Genomic DNA, 21,944 nt, shown 5'->3' with positions numbered 1-21,944 from the left:
AGGGCTGTTACACAGAGAAACCCTGTCTCGAAAAACCAACCCCCACCCCAAAAAAAAAAATCTCTGAGGGATGCTTTAGGTGGTCCAACCAAATCCAACCGATGGCTGTGAGGACCTCAGTGAGGAACGCTTGCCTATAGTGGACCCCGAGTTCCAGCCCCAATCACAATAAATAAATAAATAAATAAATAAATAAATAAATTGAACCAGTTTACTCACCATAGATAGTTGCACTTCCTAATTTTGTTCATTTTTTGATCTTTGAAAGTTTGCGGAGTTATCAGTGTGTACTTAACCCTTTAGAGGCTAACATAGCTGGGCTAATTTGTTAAAGCTTCATCCTCTGGCCACCACCAGGAATTGTCTTCACTGCTCCGCAGCTCCAGAGACCTCCCTGACTACACCCTGGCAGGAGATCTGAGTTTGCTCTGATGATGTTTTCTCGCAAAATAATAATCTACAGCCCAGAGACATAAAATGTATTTAATAGAAGTTACATGGTAAGAACATAGAAGGAGTTCAAACATAGGCTTCTATCTTAAACATCAATAGGCAGAAAAAATAGAAAGTCCACACTTTACAGTGGTGGATGGATTAATATTTCACCATCTTCCCCATATTGTCTTAGGCCACAATATGGTGTTCACCTTAGTCTTTACTAGAAAAACATCTTGAATTCTCAGCTCATAAAACCCATGAGCACAACTGAATTTTGATAGCTCAAATGACTGGCTGCTGCCAGGTCTATGCATTGTCTGCGAATTCAAAGCTGCATGTGGTCCCAGACTTTCCCTTTCCAAGGGCTCAACTTTACATTGGTGCAAAAGTGACAGGTGTCTAACAGTGATTATTTTGCACTGGGATCTCTTCCTGGGTTCACAGTGTGTGACACCATCCTTTAGTGATGGGGGACAGTGACAGTGCGCTACAGCCCCCCAGGTGACCCTGCAGTCCCAGGGGTGAAAAAAATCAACATTCCAGCTGGTACAGTATTTCCAACACTGGTGTTTGGTAGGTTAAATGTATTACATATATTGTCCATTCTCACAGTGCATGCCCCCCCTTTCTCTCTCCATGTGTATGCGTGTATGTGTATGAGGGAGACTCTCCATCTCTGTCTGTGTGTGAGTGTTATGTGTCTGTGACTTTCCATCTCTCTGTCTCTGTGTATGTGTCTTGTGTGTCTGTGATTCTTCATCTGTATAGTATGTATCTGCGTCTCTCAGTCTCTCTCTCTGTGTGTGTGTGTGTGTGTGTGTGTGTATGTGTGTATGGTATGTATCTGCGTCTCTCAGTCTCTGTGTGTGTGTGTGTGTGTGTGTATGGTATGTATCTGCGTCTCTCAGTCTCTCTCTCTGTGTGTGTGTGTGTGTGTGTATGTGTGTGTGAAAGACTCTCCATCTGTGTGTTCTGTGTGTCTGTGACTCTCCATCTCTCTGTCTCTGTGTGTGCGTTGTGTGTCTGCGACTCTCTGTCTCTGTGCGTGTGTGTGAAAGAGAGAGACCCTCCCTCCCTCCCCCCCCTCTCTCTCTTTCTCTCTGTTGTCTGTGACTCTCCATCTCTGTTTCTGTGTGTATGCGCCATGTGTCTGTGATTCTCCGTCTGTGTTGTATGTGTCTGTGACTCTCAGTCTCTCTGTCTCTGTCTCTCTGTGTGTGTGTGTATTAGAGAAAAAGAGAGGGTGGGGAGAGAGAGAAAGAGAGAGAGAGAGAGAGAGAGAGAGAGAGAGAGAGAGAGAGCTTGTTAGAGGCCCTGAACACACTAAGCATGTGTTTGTCTACCACAGCAATTCCCCCAGTCCAGATGTAATATTTTCAGTATGTAATCTCATAAACCGGGCGGGGAGCAACTGTGTGGCTCGATCTCTGGTTCTTCCCTGTCACTCAACTCTGACATATGCTCTCACTAAAATCCCCCCCACCAAGACCGCAATGACTCCGAGGAGCAGGAGCCCTCGCCTTAGGACCAACTGTTTCCCAGATAGTTCATTGCTGGCCTTCGGCTGGACAGGCAAAACTTGTTGCTGGTTCGTCTGCTGGTCCAGCTGAGTCTCATCTTTCTTTTCAAGATCTGTCATCATAATTTCTCCATGGCTTTCCCGACCACCTGTGGGGGGGGGGGTGAAGGACTTTTATTTTCATATGTACAAATGGTGGTTATTACTCGTGATTTTTTTCTAGAAGAGGATTGATTCAAGAAACAGTTGTGATAAATAAATAAACAAACAATTGTTAACTGTTAGGTAAGAGATTTTAGGGCTGTGCACCTGCTGCTTTAAATGACTATTAATGTCCCTTCAAGTTGTCGTTTGTTTCAGATAAGACCCTGCAGAGAAAACCACAACAAAGCCATCAAAATTGCCAAGCCACTCTGACGTACTCTTCTGCCTGACAGGCTCGCCCTTTGTCTGCCTCAGCCTCATTATCCTGACACTCTCTGTCCAGAAGTTCCTGTCCACCATTTTGTCCACGCAAGGCATGATTTGTGCACGCTCAGAAGTGTCCCTGCCTTGACCTGTGCTAAGTCCCCCATAGGAATAGGCATAAGTGGCTCCAATGTAATTTTTTTGCTGCTTTTGTTCCAGGAGATACTCACAGAGGACAAACAGGGTACATTCGTGTTTCATTTTATAGTCAGAAATATAACTTACAAGACCACATTTGCACCCCATTCTCTAGGACGGGATCCGTGAGTGTACGCTGTCAGCAGCTTGCAAGCATGCACTGCTAATGTTTTGTTTGTTCGGAGTTACCTTTCAATCTGCCTGTCATCCAGATTGGTTCTGGAGAAACGCAAGCTTCGGTGACCTTGGCCAGCCCTCCCCTGCTCCGGAATCTCAGAGACAAGGCCAAACACCTGGCCAGGGGCCAAAACTAAACTCTAAAATTATTTATTGCCTCTTGTGGTTTGAATATTTCCTCACTATGCTCCCTTTTCCTCCCTTTGGAACAGTAATGTATAACCTGTGCCGGTGTATGTTGGAAGTATGTGATCGGCTTTTCTGTTTTGATCTTACAGGAGATTACAGTTAAGACAGTAAAATCTCAGAAGAGACCCTGGACCTTAGACTTTGAAACAGGGTTGAGACTGTGATAGACTATAGGGACTTTTGAATTGGACTGAATCATTTCGGCTTTATGATACGGCCACAAGCCTATGGGAGCCAGAGGGTGGAACATCGTGGTTTGAATGAAAAGTAGCTCGCAGAGGCTCATAGGGGGCAACACCATTAGGAGGTGAGCACCTTGTTGGAGGAAAAGCATGTCACTGAGGTTCCAGAAGCTCAGCTTAGGCCCAGTGGCTCACTCTTCCTTCCTGCTGCCTGAAGATCCAGATGCAGAACTCTCACCCTCCCCTCCCCGATACCATATCTATCTGTGCTCTACCATGTTTCCTGCCGTGACGATAATGGACTGAATCTCTGACCTGCAAGCCAACCCCCAATTAAATGTTTCCTGTATAAGAAAGAGTTGCCGTGGTCACGGTGTCTCTCCACAGCAATAGAAACCCTAAGACCGCTGTTCCCCGTTCTCTGTAAACAGGCTAGTAAGAGAAGGCGTAGGTAGGTGGGTCTCCCCCAGGCTTCCCAGGTCTCCCAGCATGTTGAATAGAGCCAACTAAGATTCAATTCACTGTTTCTGTTTATTGTGATAAATAACCAAATTCCATCCCCAGTACTGCTGAGGGAGGGATTTCCAGGACACTCTTTGCTCTTATCTCTGGGTTGTGCTTCCTGGCTTTGTACTTCATCAAGAAAAGATTCTGAGCCGGGCGGTGGTGGCGCACGCCTTTAATCCCAGCACTCGGGAGGCAGAGGCAGGCGGATCTCTGTGAGTTCGAGACCAGCCTGGTCTACAAGAGCTAGTTCCAGGACAGGCTCCAAAGCCACAGAGAAACCCTGTCTCGAAAAACCAAAAAAAAAAAAAAAAAAGAAAAGATTCTGGAATCATCCATGTAGAGGTGAAGATTACTTGAAGAGACACTTGTGCCCCTTCCTTCAGCCTCCAGACTAGTACAACAATGATTCCCAAGATATGGCATTTCCCCAGAAATCTCCTGCTAAGAGAAGGAGAAGGCCGAGGCCTGGTGCCAGTCAGAGGGGAGCTTGCCTCCCACAGAGATTTTCACAGTTCTGACAGGAAGACTGTCTGTGACGGGTCTCACCAGGATTGCACACCGATGCATTCCTTATGCCCTCTGCTTGAACCTAACCCTCATGTCAGGACGCTGAAGATGTAGGGGAGAGGTGTCGCTGGAACTTTTCAGTTGTTCCTCTTTCCAGTGTGGCTACAATGGATAATAATCCCGTCTCTCTGCTTCCCGGCATGACTTATCTGTTCACTTGGCCCCTTGAGGACAGGGGTGGAGCCTGGGGTAGGGCTGTGAGGGCTGCAGGGCTGCGGGGCCCAGGCTCTGACCCCTAACAATGCTGGTAACAGCCCCATGTTTAGTCCGTTATCTCTGAGGGCCTCTCTTCATTCCACAAACCCAGCCAGTGTGGGGAGCCAGAGAGCTTCCTGGGCTTTCCAAGGGGCCCCATACCTACCTAATAGGCATTTCATACTGAAGATAAGACAGATGGAGGGCAGATAAACTAAGACATGACTCAAGACATTCACAGAACTGAATATGGGACATGTCACCCCCAAGGACCCACTGAGTACCAAGCAAGATAAAGACTCACATGAAGACGCAAGTCTCATGCCCTTGCGGAATGAGACTACTAACAGGAAAAGACATTAGAAATTTTCCAAGAGAAAAATAAAGGGAGATTGCCTAGCAGCCTAAGAAGATGGGCATCAGCTTTCTTAAAAAGCGTAAGGGTGAGGCTGGAGAGATATCTCAGCGGTTAAGAGCACTGACTGCTCTTCCAGAGGACCTGGGTTCAATTCCCAGCACCCACATGGCAGCTCACAACTGTCTGAAAATCCAGTTCCAGGGATCTGACACCTTCACACCCATGCACACTAAAAAAAAGATTAAAAAGCATAAGGGTACATTAGTGATTGAGTACACCTTAGCTGAAATGCCTGGAAACAGAAGTATTTCATATTCTAGGGGTTTGGATGTCAGACTGTTTCAGATTAGGGGTTTCCCGCCTGTGCTAAGGCTGTTACAATGGCTCAGAGTCCTGACAACATCATAATACAGGTTTACCAGGCATGGCGGTGCACGCCTGTAGTGCCAATTTAGGAAGTAGAGGCAGGAGGGTCAGAACTTCAAGGTCACCCTCACCTAAATGCCAATTCAAGGCTAGCCTGAGCTACATAGATCCTGTGTCAAAGAAACAAAACCAAACAAAACTTTTAAAATTAAACAATATCAGGTCACATCTACAAAATACTTTAACTGTGTCTGCCAGTTCCTAAAGCAATCCTCGCAGTAACAAGACAGGCTAAGTGTCATTATGTTCCAAATTTTACAAACTAGCCCTTCCTCTCAGGATAATTGTTAAATCAGGATAAAACGAATTAAAAAGAGCATCTTGAAGGTGGCAGAGAACTAATGATGCCAAGAAAAGTTCCCAGAGCAAGCTGGGACCCTGGCAGGCAGGGGAGGGAGCGGGGGCAGGGCTGGTTTTGCCCTGACGGTTCTGTGTGTAGGACATGTGGCTCAGGACTGAGCAGCACCTGGTGAGGGTGGGCCTGCTAAACCTCCCTGTGTCTGGGATCGAAACCCTCATGGGCTGCATGCAGGATTTAAAGATGTCCCCTCCTCCCGCAAGTCTCAGGGTGTGGGGGCCAAAAATTTTCAATACACTTTTTAAAAGAAAAGAAATACTTGTCAAAGGCTTGAGGAAGTACCAAGTATTAGCAGAAGGCTTGACCTATCCACTACAGCGTGTTAATGTGTGAAATCAAAGGGAATAGACGTAGGTCAGTTTATGTCAAAGTGGGTGGAACTTGACATCTGCTTCTGCAACTTTAGTGCCCTGCTTCAGTGAGAACACAACAGCTAACCCAGATGTGTCCCACAAACCCCTCCAGTCCTGTAGGGCCAGGTCTACCCCAGAGCTGAGAGCTGTAGCATACCTGCCTGAGCCGGCTCCTGAGAGACAGCAGAAGTCCCATTCACGGCCACGGTTACCTTCAAATTGGCGTGGACTTGAGCCTAGAAAGGTGCGTGAAACTCCAAGTTAAGTTGAGGTATCAGCAGGTAATGGTGCTAAACATGGCCACCTGGTTTGTGAGCTAAAGCTTCGCTGGGTCACTGTGGAACTCTCTTCCAAAACTGAAGAGCCGGGTTCCAAGAGTGGAAGGGGAGTAGGCTAATCTGAGGGGGAGATCAACCAAGGTCGCTAAGGATTCACCCCTCTTCATCTTCTTACTTCCGTTGCCATTTCTGCATCCCATTTCCAGACCTCGCATTGACAGTGTCTTCATACACACACACACACACACACACACACACACACACACGAACTTGGAGAAAGTCTCTCCAGTTCCAATTTTTCTCCTAAAATTGGCTTTTCCCGGCAAGAGACCTGAAATGGAATCCTGTTTTCCTATTCACTGAGCAAATGAAGGGGAATGAACAGGGCCAGGGTCATGAAACCCTTCACCTCAAAACCCTACTAAAGCAAAACAAGCCCAATAATAACAAGAAAGGCATAAAAATAGCATAAGAAAAAAGAACCTCCCTAAATGAAGGAATGCACGCCACATCTGGTCTGGCTTGGCATCTGCAAAAAGACCGGGGAGCAATGAGGATGCTTACCTGTTGACAGGCGAGTTTCCAATTGAGCCGAGCAATAAAAGCCAGGAAACATACAACCTGACAGACAGTGCAGATGATGATCCCTGACCACAGACCTGTGCAGGGAGATTTGACAGGTTAGCTCAAGGAGACACTGGCCATACTAAGCCAGCTTCCATGGGCAAGAGAGAGCCCACAGTGGACTAGAGACCTGCAGAGACCCAGCACTCCTTAAGACCACCCTGATTCACAGTGTCAGAGCGACAGTTCCAGGAGGCTATTTGGGTCCTTTTTACTTATGGTTATAGGATATTAAGAAACGGGCCAGGTGTAAGGAAATACTTTTCCAGAAAAATCACTGCTTTGTGCTCCTCAAAAGAGGAGACTAACTTCTTAATTTGCATATGTATGTGTGTGTGGTCTACATGTGTGTGTGTGTGCGCACACGTGTGCTTGCGTGTGTGTGGACACGTGGGTAGGGTACACATGATTGTGTTTGCATAATTGTAGAGGCTTAAGGTTGGTGTCAGGCATCTTCCTTGATTGCTCTCCACTTATATAATGAGGCAGGGGCTCTCCCACCTTATATATTGAGGCGGGGCCTCTCTCTACCTTATAGAATGAGGCAGGGGCTCTCTCCACTTTATATAATAAAGCAGGGGCTCTCTCCACCTTAAATAGTGAGCAGGGTCTCTCACTGAATCCAGAGCTCACTGTTCTGGCAATCCGACTACACAGCTTGTTCTGGGGGTTTCCCTGACTTTGCCTCCCTATACTGGTATTACTTAGTTTTATACCCAGCCAACATTTTACCTGGGCTCTGGGGATTCAAACTCCAGTCGTCATGGTTGTGTGGAAGGCACTTTACCTGCTGAGCCATCTTGTCAACTAAAACTAACATTTTATGGCCAATAATTGATATTAAATATTTCATTTTTAGTTTGGATATTTCTTGTAGAGGCCTTTGATTTTAAAATTAATTAGTGTGTGGCTGTCAGCTAAAAAAAGGTAGCAAAACAGAACACCAAAGTTCTCATTAAAAACATCCCTGGAAGGAGAAATGATATAATAATAATCTCAAAAAACTTTAAAATATAGTTTAAAAATCCCTAAAGTTTATGTACATTCTTGATGCCTAAAAAAAGGAAACAAACTACTGGGGATGGAAGCCAGGGCCTCATACGTGCCTGGCATGCACTCCGTACTGAACGGCATCTCATTGAAGGGGACCATCTTAGAAGTCAACCTCTGCATTCCAAAACTCCGCCTGTAAGACCCTGCTCCACCTGTAAGACCCTGCTCTGCCTGTAAGACCCTGCTCCACCTGTAAGACCCTGCTCCTGCCTGTAAGACCCTGCTCCTGCCTGTAAGACCCTGCTTCTGCCTGTAAGACCCTGCTCCTGCCTTCTGTGGCTATGGAGACGACATGTGGAGTGGTAAAGGGGATAAACTAGGACCCACCCATCTTTCTTCATTGCTTGTTTTGTTTGAGGCAGGGTCTCACTGTGTAGCCCCAGCTGGCCTGGTATTCACTCTGTAGGTCAGACTGGCCTCAAACATACAAAGATCTGCTTGCCTCTGCCTCCCCAGTGCTGAGACTAAAGATGTGTGCCACCACACCTGGCAGAAATCTATCTTAAAAATTCCCCAGAGATTTCTGCTTAACCATCAAGCCTAACTTTGTTTAGACACAAACTATGGGTCTAAACAAACCCGCAAACGTGGGTTACACTGTAGGAAGGATTGGGGAGCACACAGAGCGGATCCCCAGGTCCTGGTGAGTCTATCTAATAAACTTGCATAGGGGAGGAGTATGAGGAACCACAGGTGATGAGCCGTTTGTCCACAGTGAACAAACAGCAGAACCAGAGCTCTGCCGGTCAGGAAGTGCCGAGCACACAACCCGACGCGTACCACAGCACGTGAGACTCCAACTCTGGAACCCATTGCTGCAGCAACTGGCCTGGAAAGGGAGCTTCTCCGCCTCATGACACAGCCCAGGAAGCCGGCCTGCTAGAAGCCGCCCCTGCAGAGAGCCAGGTTACCACCACCAGAAAGCTCAACGGTGACTGTGACCAGCAACTGGCAGTCTCGTTCGTCTAGACCACAGTCAAATATAAAACCTTAAGCAACCGCACAAGACCACGTCGTTTCAGCTGCTTTCAATCAGGACACACCCGAGCCTCCCTCCTCCTCCATGATGCTTCCCCAACTCCTCTGCTTGCCTTTCAGCTCTCTGCCAAGACAAAGATGGGAGGGACCGAGTCCCTCGCATAACAGGATCCGAATGCATAGATTTTGCTCTCTGATCAGATCCATGGAAGGGCTGAGGATAAACCCCAGTCATAGCTCAAAGGTTTATCCCTACTTTACTCCGGTTAGGTTGACAGCTCCGTTCCTTGGTGCCAACTGCCCCGCATCTCATTTATCAAGACTGATTGATTAGTCTGCTCTTCACAAGAGTAAAGTCAGTGACCACCAGTCAGTCCCAGGATGGAGGAAGAAAGACTTCCTCCTTCCAATACCCAGTGTCCCACACAGAAACTACAAAGCTCGTTCCAAAGATTTTTGACAGAAATACCCAGCTAGCTCCAGCTATAATCTGAGTTATGAACTTATTTCCATGAATGTCATAATGCCTATTAACAGATACAGGGTGATGATCAGAACCCTCTGGGCAGGGCCAGGAATGCGTGTCTGAAAACCGCTGGAGAAACTGATAGCTGATAGCTGGTCGCTCTGCCTGTGAGAGCCCTTCCGGGAACCTCTTGGACACACCATGCACCCTAATGGTGGCGCCTGAAGGGTGAGGCCGACATGCACTGCACTTCCATCTAAGAAGCCATCAGAAGGACCAGGTACATGCTCTCCCACAGCTCTCAGCACCCCCCAGGACCCCCATCATTTCTCTCCAGGAATCCCCAGGTACCTCCACTTTGCACACAGCAGATACACTTCTAAGAAGAGTTAAAAAGGGCCGAATACAGCCTTGGGATATGGATGTATCTACATTTAAAGTTGGTTCCTTTCTAACGTTTAACTCAGCCAGACATGGGGACACACACCTGTAATCCCAGCACTTGGGAGGCTAAACAGGAGGATCTCACGTTCAAGGCCTGCTTGGACTACAAAGGAAGCCGCTTCCTAAAATAAAAACAAGAGAAAAACAGCAACACCAAAGCAAAGTTGAACATAGTTGGGCGTGCTGATGTATGTCCTGAATCCCTGTACTCCGGAGGCAGAGGCGGAGGCAGAGGCAGTGGCAGAGGCAGATGGATCTCTGTGAGATCAGAGTCAGCCTGGTCTACATAATGAGTTCCAGACTAGCTAAAATTATATAATAAAACTGTCTTTTAAAAAGAGTGAATTCCAGATGCATCATTCACTATAAAACGATGACGTCATAGGGAGGTGGATAACCTTAACATAAACAGGCCACATTGTCTGCATACAGCAAAACAGAACTTTGTGCTCCATAAATGCTCATAATTGTGTTTATCGATTAAAATAATATTAATAAAAATATGAAAGAGACTATGAAGTGTCTCCTTAGTATTTTGTACTGATTGCATGTTACAATAATAATATTTTGGAAGCATTGTGTTAAATAAAAATACTATTCCAAAACCTAGACTCCTTCGGTGTTTCCAGGTGTTTCCATTCGGTGTTTCCATTGGCTCTGTCATCGGCAGATCCAGGCCATGAACAGTGCCGGAAACTCAGCCAGACGTTATCTGTGCCTTCATAGCCACGGAACTCTGGCACTCTCCTCCTTCTTTGAACAACTCCAATATTTTTAATTAAAATATTATTGAACTCGAGAAAAAGGAGTGGCATTGTTAACTACATGGGACTGGAAATCCTCGGCAGCTATCGGATGACTCCTGGGCTCCTCCGAGCCCACCACATACTGATGGACTCAAACAAACCACGCGTAAGTCCGTCATTACTTTACCCCAAAGACAACAGTTGGGTTTTCATCTAACCATTTATTCATTGCCAATGCAGTCTCAGTTATTATCTTAGAAACCAAAGCTGGACAGTTATCTATTTCCCTACTTGAAGAAGATGATGAACTCTGGTCATTTCAGAGAAGTGGGTTCGGCTCCAAGGTCATCCAGAGGAGTCTGCCCCACCATCCCTCGCTCTACATTCCTCCCACATGTCCCTCTGCAGGGACACGTGAGATACACAGATGACAACAGCAGGTGGGGAGCAGAGGCTGCAGAAGGGGGCAAAGGTGACGAGGAGCCCACCACCAGCCCTGCCCTCTGAGTACACGGGGTGCTGGTCCAAGAGTTCTGTGTCCAGCCCCAATCATCTTAACCTAGGGCTTCCCCGACATTACCCCAAACCTCTCAATATACCAGGACAAGGCCTCGGTACTGTGTTATTATGCCAGGGGCTTCACAATGCTATGGACCCTCATTAAAGGAACAAGGCAAGATCTATATTACAACATGCTTCCCTGGTGCTTCAGAGGCTCTGGTCAACAAGTCCTAAGGACCGGCTGATTCAGAAGGAGAAAAATAGAAAGGACACTTTAGGGGCAAGAGGGGTGGCTCAGAGGTTAAGAGCACTGTCTGCTCTTCCAGAGGACCTGAGTTCAATTCCCAGCATCCACATGGTGGCTCACAACCATCTGTACTGAGATCTGGCGCCCTCCTCTGGCGTGCAGGCATACATGGAGGCAGAATGTTGTATACATAATAAATAAATCTTTAAAAAAAAATACAAAGGACACTTTACTGTGCTCCAGTGTTGACACATGGGCAAGTGACACATGACAAGAGGCTCACGGCCACTTTTCACCCCCTGCCTGCATACTCACGCTCTGATGAGATACAGGAGCGTGGGGAAAGTCAGGGTAAGCAGTGAAGTTTCCATGCACCTGGCCATCACCCCTTGGGTCTGTGGACAGCTGGCCTGTCTTCCCACAGGCAGGCTTACCTATCACGCCCAGCTTGGCTGCGAACATCAGTGCAATCCCGATGGGGAGGCCAATCACGTAATACCCGATGGCGTTAACGATGGCTCCGACCTTCTGGTTTCCAGTGCCCCTCAGCACTCCACCACAGGTACACTGGGGGCAGGACATCCATCAGTGTGAATGCAGCTGGCACTGCTAAAGACACCCCCCCTCCCGCAAGTGTAGAGAGCCTCTCTGTGGTCCTCAGACTTGAACATGACTTTGCGATAATGCTTGTAGAAGCGGCCATGATCACAATCAACAGTAGCCCCTAGACCACTCTGGCACTTCTTCCCACTTGAAATTTAGCATCATCAGAAGAAATCGCTGAAGGAGGCCGTGGAAGTGGGCAGGGAAGTCAGGCTCCATACTCACAGCAAGACTTTCAAAGAGATGGGACACAGCATAAATGGGGACCACTTGCGCCACCAAGGCCACGATGTCTCTGTTGGGAAAACAGAGCAGTGGTAATTAGTAAGATAGGAAGAGCCGGAGAGAAGGCTCAGTGGTTTAAGGGCACTTGTTCTTGCAGAGGATCCAGGTTCAATTCCCAGCACCCACACGACAGGTTACAACTGCCTCTGACTCAGTTCCAATAGGTGCAAGAGCTTCTTCTGGCTTCCACGGGCACCAGACATGTTTGAGGCACAGACACACGTGCAGGCAAACATCCAAAGGCATAAAAAAGAAAAAAGCATCGAAGGCCATGGACCCCAGGAGAGGAGGCCCCACATGTAGCTAGCTCAACAAGGCTTGGGCTCTTTGTCTAGCTGCCTAATGCATCCACACCAGGGGTGACAAGTGGGGACAAGTCTACTGCTATGTGACACACATAAGAAACCAGTTTCCTAATTTAGTTCATGGCTTTTAGGGGGGAAAAACCCCATGCAATCCATTTAGTCAATAAAAACCAATGAAAAGATTTAGTACCCATCTACCCACCGAAAACAAAGCTGAGATGGCACTGCCACCCTCCTGCTAACCCAATCCCTGAGGAAGAGCTTGAATGCACATCTCAAGAGCTGTCTGAGTGGCACATGACAGAGCAAGCACGCACGTGCTGTCTGCATGGAGTGGGGCTCCGCAGCAGAGCATCTGCCTAGCATGCGTGAGGCCCACGTTTGGCCCTGGCACCATCAAACAATAAATGATCTTCCCAGTCAAGCAAGTTTGGTAAGACTCCCAAAGGTATTCTGGGGTTCTCGCTTCTGGAAATGGGATAATACCCTTAATGCTACGGGTTTGGATTTTAATGCCTGCACGTTAAGGGAAAGAAAGGAAATGCTACCTCAGAGGCACTGATTGGGACCAAAAACAAACAAACAGAAAACCTGTCTAGCATTGAATATTTGCTGAGCAAATGAGTAAAGAATCCAGCATAGGATTTGGGTGGTTGCTTTCTTCCCTTAGCCAGCACAGGAATACAGCTATTTGTTAAAGCATCGAATGAGAAGTTTATGCAAACAAGTCCGATGGCCACTGCCTCTCGGGCCACACCATGAGTGCCCTGTCTCCATATTCTTACCACTCCTGTGTTTGTCCGATGCTTATGAGAATAGAAGCAAATACAAATGGCTATAACGAGACTCCCCTGGCGCACACACGTGTCCTCCTCGTGATCCCCGCTTCACTTTTTCTCCCTGACCGTCTCTCTTCTAGTGCGCGGAAATGCACTTTCAGTGCGGAGCTGCTCGATCCTGTTTACTAAGTCATCTTGGGTTCTAATTTATTTTCTTTCTTTCCTATCTTGGGCTCAGGGGTAGAGGCGATGCACAGACTGCAGCAAGGCCTTCTATGCGCGTACTAAATACAGGCCCTCCCACTGAGCCACACACCCAGGCCCTTTCCTCGGACTTTTAAATAGATAAGTAACTCATTTTTGAAGGACTAAGGGTCAAACCAGGGCTTCAAGTTTATAAAGTGCTGAGCTGTATCTCCAGTCTGATTTTGGGTTTTAGATCAATTTTGATGACTGGGAACAGAATGGTTCTCTCTCTCTCTCTCTCTCTCTCTCTCTGTGTGTGTGTGTGTGTGTGTGTGTGTGTGTGTGTGTGTGTGTGTACTGTCAGATTCGGGTGCTCTGGGGACACATTTGCTTCACAAGAAATCCAGTTTCCTTTTCTGTGCTTTGAAAGATTAAACATCATTAGGATGATCTATATTTTAACAATTTGAAAACTTTCTCCCTTGGAATCTTCTGGAATCAGTGACTTTTTTTGGCATTTTCAAACAAGTTCCCCTTCTTACAAGGGAACCACTTTATTTAGTCTTTTCTGGAGCAAATTTTGATCAACTATTCTAGAAAATTATTTTTTTTCTGTGGTTTTTTTTGTTGTCCTTGTTTTGTTCTGTTTATTGACACAGGGTCTCACTCTGTAGCCCAGGCTAACCTGAAGCCTGTTATCCTCCTGCCTCTGTATCCTGAGTGGGGGAATTACAGGCATGTGAAACTGTGCCTGACTTTGCTCTTCTGGGTTATTTTTCCTTACAAAAACAGATTGTGAGAACTAATCTCTTGGGATTTTTTTTTTTGAATGATCATGTTTGTGTGCCTGCCTGCCTATCAGCTGCAAAATTTGCCCTAGAAAAACTGAAGATCTAAATAAAATTATTTCCTTGTAAGAAGTAAGAGAAACTTGCTTTCAAATGCCCTTCTGGTGAGAGTTACAGAATTGCCACCTGGACCATATCCTTGGCTGGGTACAGGGGCAGAGGGAGGAGAGAAGAAGGGCACCAGAGCCTAGGCTGTGTTTTACCAGCAGAAGTTTGCCCTTCTCTTTGTGTTCTCTTCATGGCGATTACTGAGGTAGGATTTCACCTGTTTCATTTATTCTGCCAGTTTAAGTTAGCCTTGCACACAGAATGACAGATATACAATCTGAGAAATGTCTTTTTATCCAGTTTCATCACTATGTGACATCACAGAATGAGGTCACCCAAACCTAGATGGCTTAGCCTGCTACTCAGGGACCAAGTCTGTCTGTCGTCTGTCTGTCTGTCTGTCTGTTGCAGACTGCTGCTCCTAGGGCCTGACAAACAAAATGACATGAAATCCAACACAAGAGAAAACGCTGGGATTGAGGGTCATGGTGCATGCATGTCACAGAGGGAACAGCAGGCCGAGCAGTGTGCTACAGCAAACATTGTATACACAGGAAAAATATGCTGTACGTGATTAAAGGTACAGGGGAGAGGGAGGTGAAAATGATCAAAGCATACTATATACATATATGAAAGCATAATAATCAAATGTAGTTTTAATTGCTCGTTATTTTTCTTTGTGCATGAGTGTTGCCTGCACACACGTGTCTGTGTAGCACATGTGTAACTGGTGTGCCCTTGGAGGCCAGAAGAGGACCTAAGATTCTCTGAACTAGAGTTCCAGATGGTTGTGAGCTGCTCGGTGACACCGGAAGCCAGCACTCTTAACTGCTGAGCCATCTCTCCAACCCCTAAATGCATTTTATTTCTTTCACTGTGTCCAGGTTTCTTTATTTAAGAACGGAGTGATGAGTGAAGTGGACTCAAAATCAAGAGCATCGCTGAGCTTCGCCTTTCCTGCCAACCCCTCCTCCCACACTCCTGGCCCCACCCTTATGCTTCCAATCACTGCTCAGTAAATTGAAGAACCTGACCTGCCTGCTGGCGGGATACACTCCAAGCTCTATCCCCTGCCTCATCCAGACCTTCTCCCCTCTGCCCCATCCCTAGGCAGGGCAGGCAGCTCAGTTTGAATGTGCAGAAGAGCTCAGAGCAACGAGAGGGACTAAAGAGCTGAGCATGGTAAAGTGGAGGCCTGGGGTGCCAAAACGGGATTTTGGGAGCAGAAGAAAGGATACAAGGCCCCTAGGAAAAGAGACTCTGTGGCCTTTAACGCCTTTCTTTGGGAATAGTCAATGCTGGATTGTTTGCCCTGCCGGTGAGGGTCACAGAACCTCACCCTTCTCCAGCCAAGCTGCTAGGTAATGGTGGTCTGCCGTAGGAACGTGAAGCCTTCAGGTTCCCTCTCACTTGGTTCTCAATGCTTTGCTCTTTCTTGTGGGCCTGCACCAGGGTCTGTCCTTTGCCTATCTCTTGAAGCTTCTTGTTGGCTTCCTTCGCCCACTCCTCCAGCAGGGGGCGGGGCCTAACCCAAGTTCTTGAAACTGACCTGGCTGAAGGCCATTTTAAAGAGAATCCCCAGGGTGACCCCATATTGGCCCAAGTAGCACGATCCTCTCCTCCAGAAACTTAGAGGATTGTCCCAGTTCTTTCTGCAGAGGCTTTACACCCCAGATTCCTGGATGGGGAGAGGACGGCTTGCTGGGCTCGCTCCAGCTTCTACCTCTCTACTCTGACAGCTCCCGAGTGGGGAGTACAGTGCTAGGTCCTGTTGGGCCACCAGGCCGCACGGTTTCCAGGCCAACCTGGGGCACTAGGCCCACTCCAACCTGAAATCCACAGTACACCAGCCCTCCACAGAATTCATATGGCGGGAGGCCCAAGAAGTCTCTCATACCTCTGAGCCTGGCCCAACCCCCAATCTGATTCCATGTCCATCCTTTGAGAAAGAAAAGCAGAACTATTTATGGCCGCCTTGCTCCCTGCCCTGAAGTGAGAAGTCTGTGAAAGGAAAAACACCAGCCTACCATCCAAAGACAAAAGAGAAGCAGGAGAGGAGGAAACCGAGGCAGCCACCACAATTCCGAATAGACGTTTTCAGAATCCACGAAGGAAAAGCCAGTTTGCAATTTGTGACTACTGACAAAGGAATCCCACACATCAAGTGTCTCTACAATATTCCCATACAGTAAGAACATCCGAGGCACCTTCCCGAGGAAGAAGAAACCCTGCAGAGCGCAGAATGGGTTTGTTTGTCTCTTCAGCAATCAGTTCAGTGTCACGGTTTCTAAGACAGTCACTGATGAGATTTTTTTATCTTTAATCTCTGTGACAAATATATTCTAAAACTCTAAAAGCCAGGCAGTTTGGCAGATCTGAGGCACCTAGGTAGCCAGGCGATGGTGGCGCACGCCTTTAATCCCAGCACTCAGGAGGCAGAGGCAGGCAGATCTCTGTGAGTTCGAGGCCAGCTTGGTCTACAGGAGCTAGATCTAGGATAGGCCAAAGCTACAGAGAAACCCTGCCAAAAAAAAAAAAAAACAGAGAGAGAAGAAGAAGAAGGAGGAGGAGGAGGAGGAGGAGGAGGAGGAGGAGGAGGAGGAGGAGGAGGAAAAGAAGAAGAGGGAGGAGGAGGTGGTGGAAGAGGAAGAAGAAGAAGTTCTTCAGGGAACTCCAGAGTGGTTGGGCTATTTAACAAGTATCTATGGAGACAGACCTGCACACCTGATTGTGAACTCCAGCACCTTTAGTGGGCTAATGGTTCTTTCCCACCTCTTTGGGTTTGACCACTCTTCTTCAGTTACTCCTGTTGTTGACCCTATTTTCATACCGACATTCAGCCAGTCACAGTCAGTACCCTATGCATTTGGGCTTCTGAGTACAGGGTCCATTGCAATCCAATGGAGGAAGAAGAGACAACTGCCTTCAGGATTCACTGGGACAGACTCACCTGAGACATAGGCCTCCTTGGCAGGAGCTCAGTTGGGTTAGCCTCCAGGACTCCACCTGCAACCGTAGGCAGGGGAACTTGTTCTTGCCCTGGCCTCCAAGACTCCACCCCCCAATTCAGGAGGACCTGATTGCTCCCACGACAGTCTTGAGCCCCTACATGCCAAGATCATTCAGTGCCCCATAGAGCTACCGCTCAGGAGGTGTGCAGAGCTGTAACATGTAACCTGATCCTCGCTGGGCCAGGGGCAGCCCTTGGTTAGCATCCTAAAGTTTTTGGGAGCTCTATAGCTACAAACTCTCAGTGCTAGCTGTCCCAGCACTTGGCTCGCATCAATCTATTTTAAGTTGTTTTATCCCATTTAGTATTGTGAATCCTGAACTGACAAATACATTTAGAGTATGATGGGGCACAAATGCTTTCAGATTTTGAAGCATTTTTTTTTTTAGTTTAGGAGAATAGAATATCTAGTCAACCTGCAAACATGGCAGGCAAGAATTCTACCACTAAGCAACCAATGCAAATTCAGCAAATGTAAACAGTGCTGTCAAAACTTTAAAACAGGAAAAAATATAGGAGGGTTCTTGAGATGGCACAAGCCTGATGGCCTGAGTTCAATCCTCAGAACCCACGTGGTAGAAGGGGAGAATTGCCTCCTGCAAGCTGTCCTCTGGCTTCCATCCCCTCCCCTGTCCCTTACACACACACACACACACACACACACACACACACACACACACACAGCAATTTAAAGCAATTTTTAAAAATTCATAACTAGTGCGCCCATCGAAAGCATACTGTCACCACCAGTCCCCACTAGCTTGAGATTCAGATTACAAATTGGTTTCTCTATCTCCATAATCAGGTTCTTCTCAAGTAAATCAGTGAGGTTTCTGATCTTGTAAAAGACTCAGAACACCGCACCAAGATGCAGCTATTCTGGGGAGCCACCCGTTGTGATACATCCACCCAATCTTTTTTTTTTGTTTGTTTGTTTTTATCATAGATCCCACATGTCAAGAAAATCCCAGAACTCACCGGTCGGTAGTGAAAATGTAGCCCACGAGATCCTTACAGCCTATCATCAGGACACAGAAGGTCACAGCAAAGAGCTCTGGGGATAAAGCAGAAGAAAGGGCACAGTGAGCAGGGAGGTCACAGAAAGTGGGGAGCCAGGGTGCTCCATGCACAGCCTGCATGCACCAGGAGCCTCGGGCTAAGGGGTGTAAGCACCTGTGACTACCAAGGAAATTGCTGAGGACTTCTTGGCCTGTTCAATGTTTCCGGCACCCAACGCATTTCCCACCCGGACGTTGGCCGCCACACTGAAGCCTGCAGGAATCTAAAAGGAAAGACTACAGTAAGATTGTGCATCGAGACACCACAGACAGACTTGGCCTGTGCTTCACACCGTGTGGGCCAAAAAGGCCCTATGGGCTCTGAAGACTTTTACATCTCTGTGGCCTCGCTAGAAGCTCTGGGCTAATGAGGAACCTCTGTCTCCAAGTTAGAATTCTCAAAATAAATTAGGTTTTTCTGCAGGGTTTCCAGCCTCTGCCACAGAAGAGAGGACCCCCACACAATCACATCTGTCCTCTGGGACACAGGGGAACAGTATGCAGGATGGGCTTGGCCAAGGTCCACTCTAGTGTCTGTTTTGAAAGACAGAGAGATTCCATTTACAAAGCAGAAAAGTTACTAAAGAAAATACCAGGAAGGGGCATTGCCTTGTAACTAGGGTGGGGGTTCTGAGTCCAAACTGCCTGGATCCTGACACGTTTGTACTTGTTATCCACACAACACTAAGCCAATTGCTGAATCTCTGATGTTATATTCTATCTGTACAAAGACTCTAATAATTGAGACTTTACAGAGCTCACATTGCTACCAACTTAGAATAGAGTCTCACACATAGTGAATATCCAATAAAGATTTTCTGTTAATATCTATACATTTACCACTTGACTCACTAATGATAACTTTTAAAAGATTAATCACTTATTTGAGCTTGAATGTTGCCTTGCAGGTTGGGATAACCATGGTGAGGGTTTAGGAAAATCTAACACACAGAATAAGGAACAGTGGAGAAATGGGAGATTGGCTTCCCACCTTCAAGGTCATCACTACAGTGTCAAGCAGATTTCCCAACAATTTCTCCCCAGAAAGGGAGAGAGAGGAATGTGATGTGAAGAAAGCTATCGGCAACCATTTGACCACATACCCCTAGTTAATGTCCGTCTCCTGGTATGGTGTCCTGAGGACTCGACACCATTTCTCATAGAATTCCCTCCTCACATGGAGAGTCTGGACTTAGGATGAAACAACTGTAACGCTTTGAGGGGAAATGTCACAGTCAAGAGGGACAAAGAAAAGCCATGAAAGGACATTAATGATTAAAGGACATTAACAGGATGCGTCTCCTGTATGCCAGAGGGGAAAGTTACTGAGAACATCATTAGAACAAGTGATGGCAGACAGCCAGGGAGCCTCTAAATACAGTGCTGGGAGCAGCTGGTGCACCTATAGAGTAGGGGTGCAGCCTTCTTTGAACTGGGGAGAAATACGGGTGTGCTTCTTTGTACCCGTAGAGAGCAGAGGACAAGATACGCAGAGAGCACATATGGAGACTTGTAAGCACTGATCTTTGTATGGTATTTTTTCCCCAGTCAAGATTTCTTGGTGTAACAGCCCTGGCTGTCCTGAAACTCAGAGATCCTCCTGCCTTTACCTCCATGAGTGCTGGGATTAAAGGTGTCCACTACCACTGCCCAGCAGTGTAAACATTTATTTTTTGTTTGTTTTGTTTTCTTCAGACAGAAAAAAACATTGGAAATCACATAAAGATATTTGTTCCAGTAGGTATCCTGAGATGCTGATGATCTTATTACAATAGTATAAATTAAACATTGGGCAGTGGACGGCTAGCTTAGAGATAATGGGCTCATGGCCTTCAAGTCTTTATAAAAGTACTTAACTAAAATTGCTAAAATATGAGATGTAAGTAAAATATAAAAATGTGAAGTACAGGTTAAAAACGTCTTCCACAGGCCATAAAAATAAAAATATATACCCCCAAGAAGTAGAAGTAGGAGAATTGAACTAGCATGCTTGGATCCCCAGGGGAACTAAAAAAAAATTAAAACCAAAGAGGTGTGTATGCCCTGTATATTTTAAATATAAACAATGGAGGGTAGAATGTCAGCTGGCTGAGTCCTTCTCCAAACTATAAATGCCCTTTCTCTCTGTTTAAAAAAGTTCATTTTTTTGCATGGTGCTGGGCATGAGCCTCAAGTATGCTGGCCATATTCTACTACAGTGCCACACCCTAGTCCCTTCTTTCTGTCTGAAGCTGTGCACGCATAAATGAGAGCCCTTCAGAGTTTCAGGTTGACACACAAAGTGACGGAAAAGCCTTTAACAATGTATTTTCTAGCATGTCAGAATCTCTTCCACTTTGAAGGGTGAGCAACATTCTACCATGAGCATGTACGTACTTGGTCCACCCATCCCGCCACTGATGGGCAGACACCCAGGCAGCGTAACTACAGTCAGTACCGCCTCTGTGAACACGGTGTGCACATAGCTGTCCAAGTCCTCATCTCCCATCCTTCTGAGTCCCCCCATAAACATACACAGCAGGCACAGTGTGTTCAGAGGTGGAATCGGCACATAGTTGACCTTGGTGACCAGACACCCATTCCATACCCCTCCACCCCCAGGGCATTGCACTGGGGCAGTGTGGGAACAGAGTCAACTCCTTTAGATTTGAACTGGGCCAGAGACAGAATTAGCAGATCTTTTGGGGTTCCTGCCCACCCCCCCCTTCCGCTTACAGAGAGAACTGACCATACCAGGCATAAAGGGACTGTCCAGATTCCAAGATGACTTTGTGGGAGAAGGGGACAGGAATCGAACTCAGGGCCTCATGAGTACTAGGCAAACACTCTACCACTGATTTTATTTTATTTTATTTTTGTTTTTTTTTTTCGAGACAGGGTTTCCCTGTAGTTTCTAGATCCTGTCCTGGAACTAGCTCTTGTAGACCAGGCTGGCCTCGAACTCAGAGATCCGCCTGCCTCTGCCTCCCGAGTGCTGGGATTAAAGGCTTGCGCCACCACCGCCCGGCCACTGATTTTATTTTTTATTTTGAGAAATTATTCCTTGGTGAAGTCCAGCCTTGAGCTTGTGACTCCCCTCTGAGAAACTGGGATTACATGTCCCTATCACTTCTCCCTGCTGCAGGGTGACGTTTTATGTCCAGGAACATCTTATACAGTATTATTGAATGTCACCAATGCCTTTTGCTCTTTGTGGGACTCTCGGGATAGACAATAGGATGCCTCCCCCACGGCCACACAACGGGTCTTGAGCACTTACCATGTACATAATGATAGCCAGCTCATAGGTGATAGACTGGGCTCCCAGCTCCACCATGCCAAGGATACCTGGGAAAGACGGCAGCTGATATCAGCCTCGCCCACGCCAGACCATTCCCACCAGCCAGTTCCCATGGGTTCTCCCATCGGCATACGCACCGCTCAGGAAGCTGCCTATCTCGTAGGCCCACCACTCAATGCACAGCATGAGCATGCTAGGGATGGCCAGCTGCAGGAAGGAGGCCCAGTCATGCATACACTCCCAGGACCACCCTGCAGGTACAATAGGTAGGTTTCCAACATGTCTAACTTTCGGGCAAAAGCTACAGCCCAATCAAAAGGAAGTCTTTAC

The 21,944-nt window shown here is 47.0% G+C and overlaps 1 protein-coding gene across 3 annotated transcripts in view; it reads right to left on the bottom strand.

The window, feature by feature from the left end:
* Positions 1–1,636: 1,636 nt before the first annotated feature.
* The window catches only part of LOC119812677 (multidrug and toxin extrusion protein 1), a 43,824-nt gene continuing 23,516 nt past the window's right edge, over positions 1,637–21,944 (bottom strand). For all 3 annotated transcript variants that reach the window (XM_038327513.1, XM_038327514.1, XM_038327512.1), the window contains 9 exons: positions 21,752–21,865; positions 21,594–21,661; positions 18,450–18,558; positions 18,255–18,330; positions 12,041–12,110; positions 11,647–11,779; positions 6,718–6,812; positions 6,033–6,111; positions 1,637–2,106 (listed from right to left, as the gene is read on the bottom strand). In XM_038327513.1, coding sequence (XP_038183441.1) covers positions 1,880–2,106; positions 6,033–6,111; positions 6,718–6,812; positions 11,647–11,779; positions 12,041–12,110; positions 18,255–18,330; positions 18,450–18,558; positions 21,594–21,661; positions 21,752–21,865 — 971 coding nt within the window. In that variant the 3' untranslated portion in view covers positions 1,637–1,879. The remainder of the gene's footprint in view (positions 2,107–6,032; positions 6,112–6,717; positions 6,813–11,646; positions 11,780–12,040; positions 12,111–18,254; positions 18,331–18,449; positions 18,559–21,593; positions 21,662–21,751; positions 21,866–21,944) is intronic.

The sequence above is a fragment of the Arvicola amphibius genome, chromosome 4 (genome assembly GCF_903992535.2).
Source record: "Arvicola amphibius chromosome 4, mArvAmp1.2, whole genome shotgun sequence".
Taxonomy (NCBI): Eukaryota; Metazoa; Chordata; class Mammalia; order Rodentia; family Cricetidae; genus Arvicola; species Arvicola amphibius.
Note: the sequence above shows the minus strand (reverse complement) of the source record. Positions and strands in the feature narration are given on the sequence as shown.